The sequence below is a fragment of the Belonocnema kinseyi genome, chromosome 3 (assembly GCF_010883055.1).
Source record: "Belonocnema kinseyi isolate 2016_QV_RU_SX_M_011 chromosome 3, B_treatae_v1, whole genome shotgun sequence".
In the NCBI taxonomy this organism is placed as follows: Eukaryota; Metazoa; Arthropoda; class Insecta; order Hymenoptera; family Cynipidae; genus Belonocnema; species Belonocnema kinseyi.
In genome coordinates, this window is record NC_046659.1 from 65,005,893 (window position 1) to 65,020,008 (window position 14,116).

The 14,116-nt window shown below is 32.3% G+C and overlaps 1 protein-coding gene across 1 annotated transcript in view; it reads left to right on the forward strand.

Moving 5' to 3' along the window:
• The window catches only part of LOC117169534 (myophilin), a 31,343-nt gene extending 17,284 nt beyond the window's left edge, over nt 1-14,059 (forward strand). The window contains exons 2-4 of the mRNA XM_033355956.1: nt 10,712-10,848; nt 10,981-11,185; nt 13,125-14,059. Of these exons, the coding sequence (XP_033211847.1) occupies nt 10,712-10,848; nt 10,981-11,185; nt 13,125-13,295 (513 nt within the window). The 3' untranslated portion in view covers nt 13,296-14,059. The remainder of the gene's footprint in view (nt 1-10,711; nt 10,849-10,980; nt 11,186-13,124) is intronic.
• Nucleotides 14,060-14,116: the final 57 nt, after the last annotated feature.

The following is a 14,116-nucleotide window of genomic DNA, read 5'->3' on the forward strand; positions in this document are numbered from 1 at the left end:
GCTCGAAGCCTTAAATATTGAGTTATTTCAAGTTTAAAGTTATCAAAACGAATGTTCCTCAAGTTCAAATTTAATGTAAATTATAAACTTCTCTTATTTGAAAATATTCTAAGTTTTTGGATCTAAGTTTATTATGATTGTACAAAGCATTTTTTTGTAATTTTATGCGACTAATGTAATTTTTTAAAGCCTTCTAGTCTATTCTAACCCTGGGTGTACTTTTTGTTACCATTATTAATTAAATATCTCTTTAAATCGATAGCTTGAAATGCTAAATATGTATTAGTAGAAAACTAAATTTAAATTTACCAAAGTCATAATAATAAATAAATAGTCAAATTATACTATTGGAATAATTAATAGTTCAATTCATAATCATTCTGCCAGTTATCATTTTCATTACCAACGAATACAATTTTTCTATTGAGATTTAATTTTCAAGCATTTATCAGGGATGTACGCGGTGACGCGGTTAATGTTACTGCATTTTAAAGTGCATGATTACGAACACGCACGCATATGATTATCGAAAGAGTTGTAATTTTTGTTAAACATATAACTATATATGTAACTTATGTAGAACGAAAAACTTAATATTATTCTCTGTTTACAGAATTCATCCTTGAAAAAGTGACAGAATCGCTAAAAATATAATTAGGTCTTATCATCCTTACAGCATACATATTTTATCTATCATCACTTCCTTGCAGTCTCGCAGTAGACTGGCTAATAAGGGGTAATGGGTTGATAAATTATGAATGCTTTTTATTTGATTCGAACCCAAATGCAAAAAAGAGAATCCAGATTATAAATAATTTGTTCTAAGAATTTATAATTATTGTTTTCTGCTTTGAGCTTTACATAACATGATTAAAATCGTTCAAAGTACAACTTCTATTTGAAATAAAAGTTAGTGTAAGCTTTTAAATTATGGGCCGTGCAAAAATTACTTCACACTTCTCTCTTTTTCTCGTTTTTTTCAGAAAACCAATTATTTTTCGTTGAGCATTAATTTTTTTAAACTGAAAATTCAACTATAAATTTGTTCTTTTTTGGTTGAAAATTCATTTTTTTAAACCGAAAATTAAACTTTCTATCATTGGTTTGTTTCGGACTTAAAAGGCAACAGTTCTTAAAACATTCGACTTTTTAGCTTTGAAACTGAGCTTTTGTTATAAACTGAATATTTTTTGATTAAAATTGCACTGTATTTCAATTTGAAATCATAAACGTTCTATATAAAAGTTAATATGGTACATTAATTTTATTGAAAAAAATTATCGTGAAAAATCACCCTATTTCCTCTGGTTTGAAAGCGTTTTGGGCTGTCAAGTCGGTTAAATCATTAGGTTTGTAAGTTTTTTGTTTTATTTTACGCGGTGTTTGTATTTCTGACGTCATCCTGGGAGATTGAAGCTTTGTGCGATGATTGGTCAAGAAGAAGGGGAGAGGTGAAAAAAAGTTGTCGAAACGCCGTGACGAGTTTTCGAACGGCCCCTTATACAAAAATCATTCGTATGTGACTAGGAATCTCATTCCCGACTCATGTTCACCGGTTTCAAAAGTTAGGCGCTGATTTTTACAATCATGACTAATTGGCTGATCTTCGATATCTCATGTAATAAAATTTTATCAGTGTCTCGGTCTTATCTCGAAGATATGATTTTTATTTCTGATTGCCGTGCAACAGTTGATGTACAAAAGTAAAAAATATTTGCCCTCCATTGCACAGGTTATTGGCGAAGGAACAATGAACTTGTATACTGTAAAGTATATACAGTTAGGTCGATGACTTTATCATTATATGTAGATGTACAGCACTATTCGGTTTGCGACCCTCTTACAGGATGTGTTACTTGAAACGCTTAAAACATCATATTATTATAATTAATAGCAGAGCACGAGCGAGAAACCAAAGTTACCTCCTTTTACCAGCAATAAAAAATAACGACTATTGAAGCAAAAAATAACAACCAACACGCCTTCCTCATGACGTAACTTCTGTAAATTGCATCGCAGACAATATTTCATCATTTGTGCACGTTTTGAAGGCGAAAATCGCCAGCTAATTGATTCCGCGAATTAGATGTGGATAATTATTATAAAAATCCGGATTTCATAGTTTCTTTCACTTCATTCAAGCTTGAAGAATTACAATTTTAGGCAATGCAATTAATAGAACCCTTTCAAATAAATAAAAATTACATTAATAATATTGAAAATTCCCAATTAAAATTTCAAAATGGGTTTCAAAGATCTAAACATAAAAAACTGCTCGGTTTAAAGATGTTCTATGTGCAGAGTCAAGTTTAACATTATTTAATCTTTGACTTGATTTAGAAAATCGGTAAAAAGGGGTCCATTGAATATCTTAACAAATTTATATAAGCTTACTCTATTCCTTGAAAGGTTAATGACAATTCTATTCGTCACTAATTTATTGTAATTATTTTATTTAAAAACAATACGTACAAGTATTTTTAGTTAGTAATTTTTCGAATGAAAAAATTTGATAAATAAGATTCAATAAAAACGTGGCAAATAGAATTTTATAAAACCTTTTAAGAAATAGAATTAGCTTTTGTAAATTAAAATTGAAAGAAAATAGCAATGTTACCGGCTGATGCCGTTGGAATTGATTTGTTGAAATATATATTTTTTACATCTTTTATTATTAAGCTTTGTACTTAAGCTTAGTTTTCTTTCGGCTTTTGCATTTCTCAAAGTTTGAGACTGATATTTTATGCATAAAAAAAGTTCGAACGTTCAAAAAATGTTGAGGTTCAGAAAAAAGATGAAATAATTTTCAGTGAAGTTCCTACCAAAATGTAGTACCTAAACGTACTTTATTGTACTCTAAAACATTTCCCAAAGTTTCAGCTCGATATTTTATTTACAAAAAAAGTTCTTAGGTTCAAAAAAACATTCAGTGAACTGAAAAACTGTGGTCGGTAATATAGGTATTTAGCTGTGTCACATGCCCTTAAATACATATAAAGAAATAATTACGACTTCAACTATTTTTTTTATTACGCTCTATTAAAATCTGTTGCAATATTCAATGGGTCTTCTGCGTCAATTTTATAAATCATCGTTTGAACTGAGGGCAAAGAAAATGTGGTTGGACATTCGAAAAAAGTAAACAGCATTTAAATCTTCTGTTCTCATTTTTGATATAAAAAATCACAAAAAAAATTGTATTCGTTTAAACGCTGTGGCAAATTTTTCATATGTGCCGTTTTTGATAGTGAAGAATAATACAAATTTATAAATTGGAAAAAAAGTTTTTTACCTATTTTTGTATTGCACCTTTTTTTTGAAAAATTTAAATTTATTGAACTTGAGATTTCTTGACTTTAAAGTCTTCAAACTAAAGAGACAGTTAATTCTTTTTCTTTCATACAAAAATTTGTTTTATTTAAGACGTTCCAAATTCGTGAAAAATTTAAAAATGCCTAAATCACAGAAAAAAAAACATTTAAAAAATATATATTTCTTTGGTTGAAGCAAAAGAAATTTAAGGTTCGACATATTCAACTTTTTCCAAAATTTGTGCATATAACTAAATATATAAAATAACACATATTTTTTTAGGCATATTTTCAAACAAATTTGAAATTAAACAAACTTTTTTTAAATCTTATAATTTGTTATTATTGTTCACTAGCAAAATCTGCACGCATTTCAGGTGATTTTAGGTAACTATTATTTATGGTCATAAAATATTTTGATACATACGAAAATTATTTGATATTGTTAAAAAATCTGGATAGATCTGGTGATTGATAAACTTTGGAAGGATTGCTTAAGAATTTTTGGTGCTTACATGTTCGCTATTTATAAATATGAAATACCGCATAGGGAACTGATAGAGAGGGAAGTCTCATTTGCAAACCAGCATGAGAATAATCTCTACCAGCATTTTTTGTCATTTGTCGTAAAGTCCATCCGTCACAACATGTTTTTCCATGTAAAACATTAACCTTATTGTAGGAACAATAAATATTCCGGATTTTTAATTAAAAAATCTGCCCGCCGTGCGGGGAAATTCTCGTCGCGCGCAGTTCGCTTCGTTCGTAAGTTTGAGCGCGCCTAGGGCGCGCGGCTGTTGACTCTTGCGCTTCTCGATCGATAATGGGTTACCTCGCGCTTCGCGCTCGGATATTTATGCTTTGCATTTGGAATGCTTGAATAATTCTTTATCAAAAAGATCTCTTTTAGATAGCAGTATTTACATGCGTCTTCATATACTGAATTGTCTAGTTAATTAAGTATAGTCAAAGATAAAGTTTCTCAAAGCTCTTGGGCTTTGAGGTACACATTCTCATCGTGACGCACTGCGTGCTTGATTTTCGACAGACATTTGTAAACAGGTTTTTTAAAATCTTTTTTTTTATAACTTTCGACGTTTTTCCACACATTTTTTGTTTATTTTTTATTTTCAATATTATTTTTCACGAATAAAACAAATAGTACGCGTCCTATCACGAAGTGATTCTTAACTAAATTGTAGATCTTTTTTTGGATACGAATTTTTGTTAATTCGCCTTTTTTCGTATCCTAAGGTTTGAGCACAAAATGGAATTTTTTATTTTTCATTATTTTTTGTGCAATCAAAATTTGAATTTACTATTTTTCAAGAAAATCCAAAAATTTGTTATGACAGTCTTTTAGGGATTTTAAAAAGCAATGTTTTTCTTCACTTGACTTTTTTTCATATTGTGCGTTGTTTGGCTTAAAATTTTGAATGTCAGTTGCCAGTAGAATTTTCAAAGTCAGTTGCCAGTAGAATTTTCAAATTCAGAAAAAAGTAATCTCAAAAATGTTCAAAATGCGTTCACTTTTTGAATATTTATCAAAAATGGCTGGTTAACGAATTCGTCCTTTCTTTTAGGATCTAAAAAAAGTGTGCCAAAGATGGATTTGATCCGTTCATTTTTTCGTGAGTTATCGTGTTTACGGAGGGCCGGACGGACAGACAGGCGCCATCGTAAAAACCAGATTTTCGGATTCAGGGGGTTTTGAAACTTCGAGATCCGTTAAAAAACTGCGGTGTCAATCATAAATGAGGAGAATGTAAAAAATATCTATATATTTTCAAGTCTTCATTACAAAACGCGTGTAGCAAACAATGAAATATTAATTTTAAGTTATGAATATTTTAGAGAATTTGGATGAAAATGTCAATGCAACTGCTCAGGACGAACGACCCTAAACAAGTGCTGTCGAGTTATCGCCTCTCCGCCCTCAAGGAAACTTTGGGTCTTAGCTAGCCATGTTTTTCTATGAATCTCTGCAACGCATTTCGTCTATGCCCGACGCCAGCTAGCCCTTTGCGTTTACAACGTTTCCAGCAATTCAAATGTTTAGGTCTTCACATTCGGCCGTTCCTGAAATCTACGTCTTCCTCGACGTATACAATATGAATGTCTGCTTTCTTCTGAAACACCGCAACAAATTTAGTGTTACTGCAGTTTTAATTTACTAAGTTGACCATGGTATCAGAGTGATCAGTTCTGATTCAAGAGCCAATTGTCTCAACTCTCATTATCATTGAGGGAAGAATAGGAAGGATAATATTCTGTGTTTCCGGTCTGTCAGGAGTATTACTTGTACAATATGAGTACCATCTTTCGTCAGATATAATCCAGTATAGTTCGACTACTATCATTCGTCTTATTTTACCTCATACTATGAATCTGACCGTTTTTCTGGACCTCCGACGAGAAACAAAGCCCACGTGAGTCCTGATCGGGGAAAACACGACAGAGTTTCAGATTCGCGATTCTAATCAAATGGTCCAGCCTTCGCTACAAATAAAAGACCATGTTCTCCTTCAAAAATAGAAAACGCCTTATGCTGTCGTGTTTTCCCTGGTCAGGACTCACGTGGGCTTTGTTTCTCGGCGGAGGTCCAGAACAACGGTCAGATTCAGTAGTATGAGGTAAAATGAGACAAATGATAGTAGTCGAACTATACTGGATTCCGTAGCATCAAAGATGACCCACGGAGCTAGCAGGTCCACTGCCGCCACCGTTCTCTGGCCCGAAGCCTTTTTCATATCGCAAAGGTCCTCGACCTCGTAGCGATCATCCGGCAATACTACCCTGACCTTGGACGGACCCTTGGCCGTGGCTTTCAATTGCCTACTGTCTCCTGTCGCTCGTGCGGATTTGGACTGCAACATTGCTATATTACTTATTTGGAACTTGGGAGGCTCGAAACTCGTTGCATCAAAAGATCTCTTCTGCCTCTGCTGTTCTTCGTCAGTACTATTTTTGGCCTTCTCACGAATTTCCTCTAGATTAAACTATTCCAAAATGTCCTGAATGGCACTCTGAGCCTTCTTCACGTTGTAGTCCCAAGTGTCATCCGCTTCTCCCGCACAGGTAGTTACCAAAGAATCAAGTACAGTTCGGTTAACCCTTTCACACTGGACATTAGCTCTCGGAGTAGCTACTGCATTTAATGCGTGTTTAATACTGTAGAGATTATTCGTGTAGGTACTCTGAATAATGCAAAAAGACTTAATAAAGCTCTAATGACACTGCGCTTAAAGGGTCCAATGTGATCTAAATGTATCGTGTTGAATGGTGTGGCTATTTTTTTTATGAGGTGCAAAAACCCAGGCTTCTTTCAAGCCGTAGATTTGTAGTATGAACAGTTTAGGCACGCATTTGCGTACTTGGCCACGAACTTTCGCATTCTTTTTTAACCAATAATTTTCTTTAATTTTTTCTATAGTTTTCTCTAGAGCGAAGTGACCTTGATCATCATGGCACTTTTTAATGAAATTCCATTGAGCTGCCCGCGGAACAAGCCACTTATTCCCTACTTCTGTTCACGGAAAACCATTCCCCCTTTTAAATGATACGGATCAAAGTATTGTTTTGCATTATGTTGAGCATTGCCTGGTGCGAGTCTATCCCTGATTATTCTAATTTCATCATCCTGCAACAGAGCGACCTTAATTCATTCGCATGAAGTAATACCAATAGCCATAAGCATTAGATATTATTTCGACTATAGTAGTCTACATTGGAGACTTCAGTACCTGGTCGATAAACACAACGAAACTTAAAATTCTGTAAATAAACCCACCAACGAGCGACTTTTGCCAGCAGATCTTTCCTTAGGGTCGTTAATCGGATAGCGCTACAATCAGTCACCACAGTGAACTCGATATCTAATGCATACATCCGAAACTTTTTTAACGCCTCTACAACTGCGAGAGTTTCCAAGTCGTATGAGTGGTATCTTTGTTCGTCCGGTGACGTTTTTATACTGTAATAGGCTACCATGTGATTCATGTTTTTAGATTTTTTAATCAACCTGCTTCCTAACCCGACGGAACTTGCATCAGTATAAACCTCGGTTTTAAGAAAGAGAAGGATCAAAAATGGATAAAACCGGTTGTGATAAGATTTCTTTTATTTCCTGTACTACGTTTTCTTGCACTTTTCCCCATCTCCGCAGTTTGTTTTTGCGCAACCTAATAGTTAACGGCGTTAACTTTTTTGAAAAACTTTTTATAAACTTTCGAAAGAATCCGGCAATGCCAAGAAACTGCCGTACTTGCTTTACATTCTTCGGAGACTCAGTTTTCGTTGACGCATCGACTTTACGTTGTTCAGAGCGTACTTCTTCCTTTGATATGTGTTTGCCTAAATAATCTATTTTCTCTTAGAAGAATGTGCATTTTGAAATGTTTATTGAGAAATGTTAGCTTTTTAGTATCTCTAGTACCTTTTCTAGTTGATCAAGTCCGTCTTCAACCGTATTAATCGCAAAAAGAATATCGTCAATATAAATATTAACGTCTATTCCTCGAAAAGTTGAAATATTTATTTTCTGAAAATATTCCGGTGCATTTAGCAAACCGGATGCAACGCGCAAATACTCATAATGACCGTCAGGAGTCACGGGCACAGTCTCCTGAATAATTCCGATGGCTTTTAATTCGGAAATTATTTCTTTTGCTTTATCCCGATCAAATCTACTCGTCCGATATGGTAGACAAACAACTTGATTTTCACTGTCAAGCTTAATTTTCATTTCCGGTACATTAACGCAACCTAACTCGTTCATACTGATAGCAACATTTTGGCGATAACGATTTAATAAATTCAGTAAGCGATTTTATTCGTCTGGTGAAATCCATCACATACTACATCATCAATTCTAATAGGCGTATATTCTCGTGTAATAAGATGATTCACTTTAAATTGATTTGCATCAACCTCAGATTGCTTTCAAATTTAATCCCCGACGCATCAGATATGGCTTTCACACCTGGCACTGCGAGCGTTTCAGATGCTAGTAATATTTCTTTCGATAGTTGTTTTTTAATAAAATGTATATCGCCGAATAAAATTTAATTCTGTCTATTTCAATCCTTATTTTTCATCGAGCGACTGGCAAACCTACTGAATTATTAAATGTAACGATTGCGTTATCGGTCTTTTCGAGTTCAAGATGATTCTTCTATACATGACCGGTTACAAAAGGTTTGTTATATTTATCAGTGTTGTCTCTATTTTCTTTGATTTTACCGGGTGTGGAGAAAATACTTAGCATTTTATTAAGTTCCGCGATCGTACTTATTCTTACTGTTAATATCGCAGTTCGAATGGCCTCGTCATGAATATGATGTGCAATAAAATCGATTACTTGATTTTCAGGAATATCGAATTTCAATTTGCTAATTTTACGCAATTTAGTAAAACAATACTCTTGAAGATCCCGTTCGGACTTACTTTTGTAAGCGTATCATTAACAAATCGACCAAAACTCTCCTCTCCCGGAAATTGAAATTGAAAATAATTTCCAGTTCAAAAAGGAATGCGTCAGAATGTCCTACAGTTTAGCGTTACCTCTTAAAGTACACCCATGCAAATAAAGTTTTACCTTATCATCCCAATCCGACACCAAACCAGAATCATAGATTTTCTCTATCCATTCAGATGCTGATAGGTTCTTCGTCCTTGGGTCCAACTCAGTAAGAATTTCTCATTCAGGAAATGGTTGTTGCTTGATCGTCTTGAACCCGAGATGACGATTCCGGTCAAAACGTTCGCAAGTCTTGCGATATTTGTATCTCTGCTTCTCATACTATTTCGTATGGAGCTATAACTGTGCGATGACTGACTACAGGATCGATCACTGCTGCTAGAGCGGTCTCTTCTTCGATTTCTTCGCCTGCAATCCTCACGCGAATCCTTTCGCGTACGTGATCGACTAGATCATGATTGATGCCTAGATGGTTCACCTCTATCCATTGTCACAATTTACACACTTCACACCTCACATGAAAAAACTGTATTTCACTCAATTTCTATTCTCACTGTGCACTGACCGTCACGGTATAAAACGAGTGTGGGCTATCCACTTCTGATCTGTAGGGACAATAAATATTCCGCATTTCTAATTTAAAAATAACTACATATTTCCAAATCTCAATTACAAAACGCGCGTAGCAAACAATTAACTATTAATTTTAAGTTATGAATATTTTGGGGAATTTGAAAGAAAATGTCAACGCAACTGCTCAGGACGAACGACCCCAAACAAATGCTGTCGAGTTATCGCCTCTCCGTCTCTCAAGGAAAATTTGGGTCTTAGCTAGCTATGTGTTTTCTATGAATCTCTGCAACGCATTTCGTTTATGCCCGGCACAATTGTCTAAACCTTTCGTGAATATAAGATTGCGGGTCATGAACTAGATACTAGATAAATCATATAGAATTTAAGGAGTTTGAGGCATAGCTGATTTTAAATTTGCCATTAGTTTTGCAATATAAATTTGTTTGAATAAATTATTGCTAATTTTAATTTTTTGCAAAATAAATTCTAAAATCTAATTCTCCTGGGAAAAATATGTCCGAAGCAGTATATTTTATATTCAAAATATAATTTGTTCCAACCATATGACTAAGTAATTAATTTTGCATAATCTATATTAAATCTTAATAAGGCCTTTAACGACTATAAGAAAATGAATAATAATACAAATACAACATATGTTAACTAAAGGGGTTTTTCATGTGCTAATTTCAAGTTTGCCATTAGTTTTGCAAAAAAAATTTGTTTAAACTATGTGTTTAAACCAATTATTTTGAAAAATTGGCTTCGTGAGTCTCTTTGAAATTCATTTAAAAACATTTCTGGCTACATTTTGGTTGATTTGGTTCAGATTTACGACCTGTAAGTGGTTTTGAACGTTCCGTCCCCAATGTGTGGTGCCAGCTAGCCTTCTGCGTTTACGACTTTTGCAGCAAGTGAAATTTTTAAGTCTTCATATTATTTACAAAAAAAAAAAAAAAAATAAATAAAACTCGAAATTAAAACATTTTTGTTGATAATTATTATTTTCATCCAAGTTTTATCAAACTATAAATTGTAGATATAAATTATAATGCAACTCACTTCAAAGCTTTATGCGTACGTGACGGAATGTCGCGCCTCAGGCGTTTATCAATGATAAAATATGTAGGCTAAGATGAAAATTCTGTTTCATATTTTTTGTGTTTTCTCTTCTCATACTCTCTATTGTGAACATGATTCATGGGTCATAGTTAAGTTTACGAAATCCTGTACTGTAGGTACATTAAAATAAATCTATCTTATTAAAAAAGTTAAAAAAAAATGATCTAGTGCATTCAATTTTTGCAGACAAATTATTAAAAAGAAATAAATAAAAATTTGGTTACAGATTAACAGCAAATACAGCGAAGAGTTGGCTCAGGAATGTCTGGAATGGATCAAAACGATAACTGGCGAGAACATAAGTACCAGTGGAGACATGGACAATTTCTATGAAATTTTGAAAGATGGTACTCTTCTCTGCAGGTGTGTTTTTATTTCTTTACTAATTTTATTGCACAATTAATTATTTGCTATTTAATTTAAAAATTTGTATTGAGGTTTTGATTTAATAAGATGATTTTTAAATATCTATGATTTTACGATTTTGTTGTGCAGACTTGTTAACCAGATTAAACCCGATTCTGTAAAAAAAATCAACCAAACTACCTTGGCATTTAAATGCATGGAGAATATAAATGCATTCTTGGAAACTGCTAAAGCTCTTGGAGTTCCAGCCCAAGAAACCTTCCAAACAGTAGATCTTTGGGAGAGACAAAACCTCAACTCTGTTGTAATTTGCCTGCAGTCCCTTGGTAGAAAGGTAGGATATATTATTTAACATAACTAATTTTTATAAAAATTTAAACTTTAAATTAAAGAAAAATTAATCAAGCAATCTAAGGTGTCGTCCAAAAACTATGTCACACTCTCGGGTGAGGGCACAATGAGGATTTTTTGAAATGCTTGAAAAAATTAATATTGGTGATTTTATTTTACAAGTAAAGCAACTAAATCCAGACTTCGAATTAATTAGAACTGAATTAGAACCCTATAATAAAATCCAACTATTTTCAGCAGAATTCACCTCTTTTGGTTAAAAATTCTTCTATTTGGTTAAAAATTTAACTATTTTGTTGAAAATTCGTTTTTGTTGTTGAAAATTAAGATTTTAAACCGATAATTAAACTATTCTATTTTTGATTGAAAATAGATAATTTTCAGTTGAAAATTCAAGTATTAAATTTTTCATGGTGAATTAATTTTGTTTAATTCAACTACTTGCTTGAAAGTTAAACTGCTTTGTAAAAAACTAGTTTTTTTGTTGTAAATTAATTTTCGTAACTAAAAATTTAACTAATACATTTTTTGCTGAAAGTTTATTGTTTGGTTGAAGATTCAACTATTATTTTTTCATTGAGAATTCATCTTTTTTGGTTGAAAACTCAATTGCTTGATTGAAAATTTAACTCCTTCGTTGAAAATTCATATTGTTGTGAGAAGATTTAACCATTTTGTTAAAAATTGGTTACTTTTTGATTAAAAGCTAATTTTTAACTGAAAATTTACCTGCTCCATTATTAGGGAATAACGTATCAGTTTTGCTAAAAATGGATTGTTTTTATTTTTAAATTTAACTTTTTGTTTGTAAATGAACTTTTTTGTTGAAAATTCAACTGTTTTATAGAAAATTCATCTTTTTATGTAAAAAATTCGACTATTTGGTAAAAAATTAAACTTTTGTTTGAAAATTCATGTTTGTTTTGACAATTCAACTGTTTATTTGAAGAATTTAACTGTTTTTTGACCATTTATTTTTGGATAGAAAATTTGTCCTTTTGGATTGAAAATTCAAAAATTAGGTTGAAAGTGCAAAAATGTTTTTAGTTACTATTTGATCCTTTTTGGTTAAGAATTCGACCATTGTTTAAAAATTCAACTATGTGATTAGAAATAAAACCATTTTGTTCAAAATTGCACTATTTTGTCAAGAAGTTATCTGTTTGTTTTTTAATTCATCTATTTTCCTTTAATTCATCAGTTTGGTGGAAAATAAAAAACTATTTTTGTTTGATATTTAATCTTTTTTTTTTTTTTTAAGAATTCGACCATTTGGTTGAACATTTAAATAATTTGTTAAGGAAAGTAAATTTTGTGTTGAAAATTCGTCTCTTTCACTCGAAATTATAACTATTTGATTGTAAATGCAACTGTTTGGCTGATAAATAATTTTTGTTGAAAAATTTAACTATTTGGTTGAAAACTCATCATTGTGGGTTGAAAATTGAACTCTGTGGTCAGATTTGAAACACGTTCGTTAAAAATTGCATTATTTTTTTAAGAAATCATCTGTTTTTTCTCTCTCTAAAATTCAACTGTTTTGTTGACAACTATGTGTTTACAAATTCAACCATTTTGATGAAAAGTTGTTTTTTTTCTTTTCAAAAGTAGACAATTTTGCTAAGAACGTCTGAGGGGTGAGAGTTTTTCTTAACGTCACGTGAGAAAGTAAATCGAATTAGTGCTTGTTTTATTTTTTGTCAGTTCATTATATCGAGTGCAAACAATTTTTTTTCTATTTGAATATTATTAATCATAATAATTCAATGATTTTTTCCCGTTTCCAATGGGAACGAAGGGCATTTGTGGACGGCCCCAAAATAACTTATTCCCCTATTATTCTCCTATTTTCATGAAGAATCAATTAAATTGATGAGGGCTTCAAGCTTTGGCCTTAAACACAATTCATACTTCTGTTACAGGCTGGAAATTTCGGAAAGCCAAGTATTGGACCAAAGGAGGCAGACAAGAATGTCCGTAACTTTACGGAAGAACAATTAAGAGCCGGACAAGGAGTAATCAGTCTGCAGTATGGTAGCAATAAAGGCGCGAATCAAAGTGGAATTAACTTTGGAAATACTCGACACATGTAAACTGACCACTTCCATCAATAAGTTAAATTATGAAACTTTCGCCGTACTCCTTTCAAGATTATCGTAATCTACAACTCTGTTGTGCATTTCACTGACAATCTGGCGTATAATGGCGCAGAAACTGCAGAAAAAAACTACGAGTAGAGAGTACTGCAGAATATACAATATTATAGATTCCTAAGCCAGATATAAACCTGAATGACATATAAAACTCAATAGATTCTAAAGTTATTTTGACGTTTTACTTGTTTCGTCACTGTTCTACGCTGAAAAATACGCTGACTAAATTGCACATCTTATTTAATGATAGATGTATAGTAATAACGTAATTTTGTAAATTGTTTCGTTGTTGCGTGAAATTATTGCGCGATGACAACAGAAAAGAACTAGACATTTATGTTGCCAAACTAAACGCATTTTAATGAGAAAAACAGTGTGAAATCAAATATATAGTGTATATTCGTTTCGTACAACGAGTAGGTTGTAGAAAATATGAAAATAGGTATTTTATATTACTGTTATTACGATAATTATGTACGTGTTGCAGTCTAACAAAATATTTTTAAGAATCCTGTTGCACATGGAGTAATAATTTATGTTATTACAGTATGGTTTGAATGATATATAAGAAATTAAATCTTATTCAATATTTTGTACAAACGTATTTTGGCGATTAAAATATGTTAAAGGATCCCATTCAAAGTATTTTGGGACGCCAACAATAAAAAAAAAGTGTCAACTAATAAAAAGAGTTTATCGATACTGAAATAAATATGAGAATTTCTTATTATTTATCCCTTTCTAATCAATAAAAAATATTG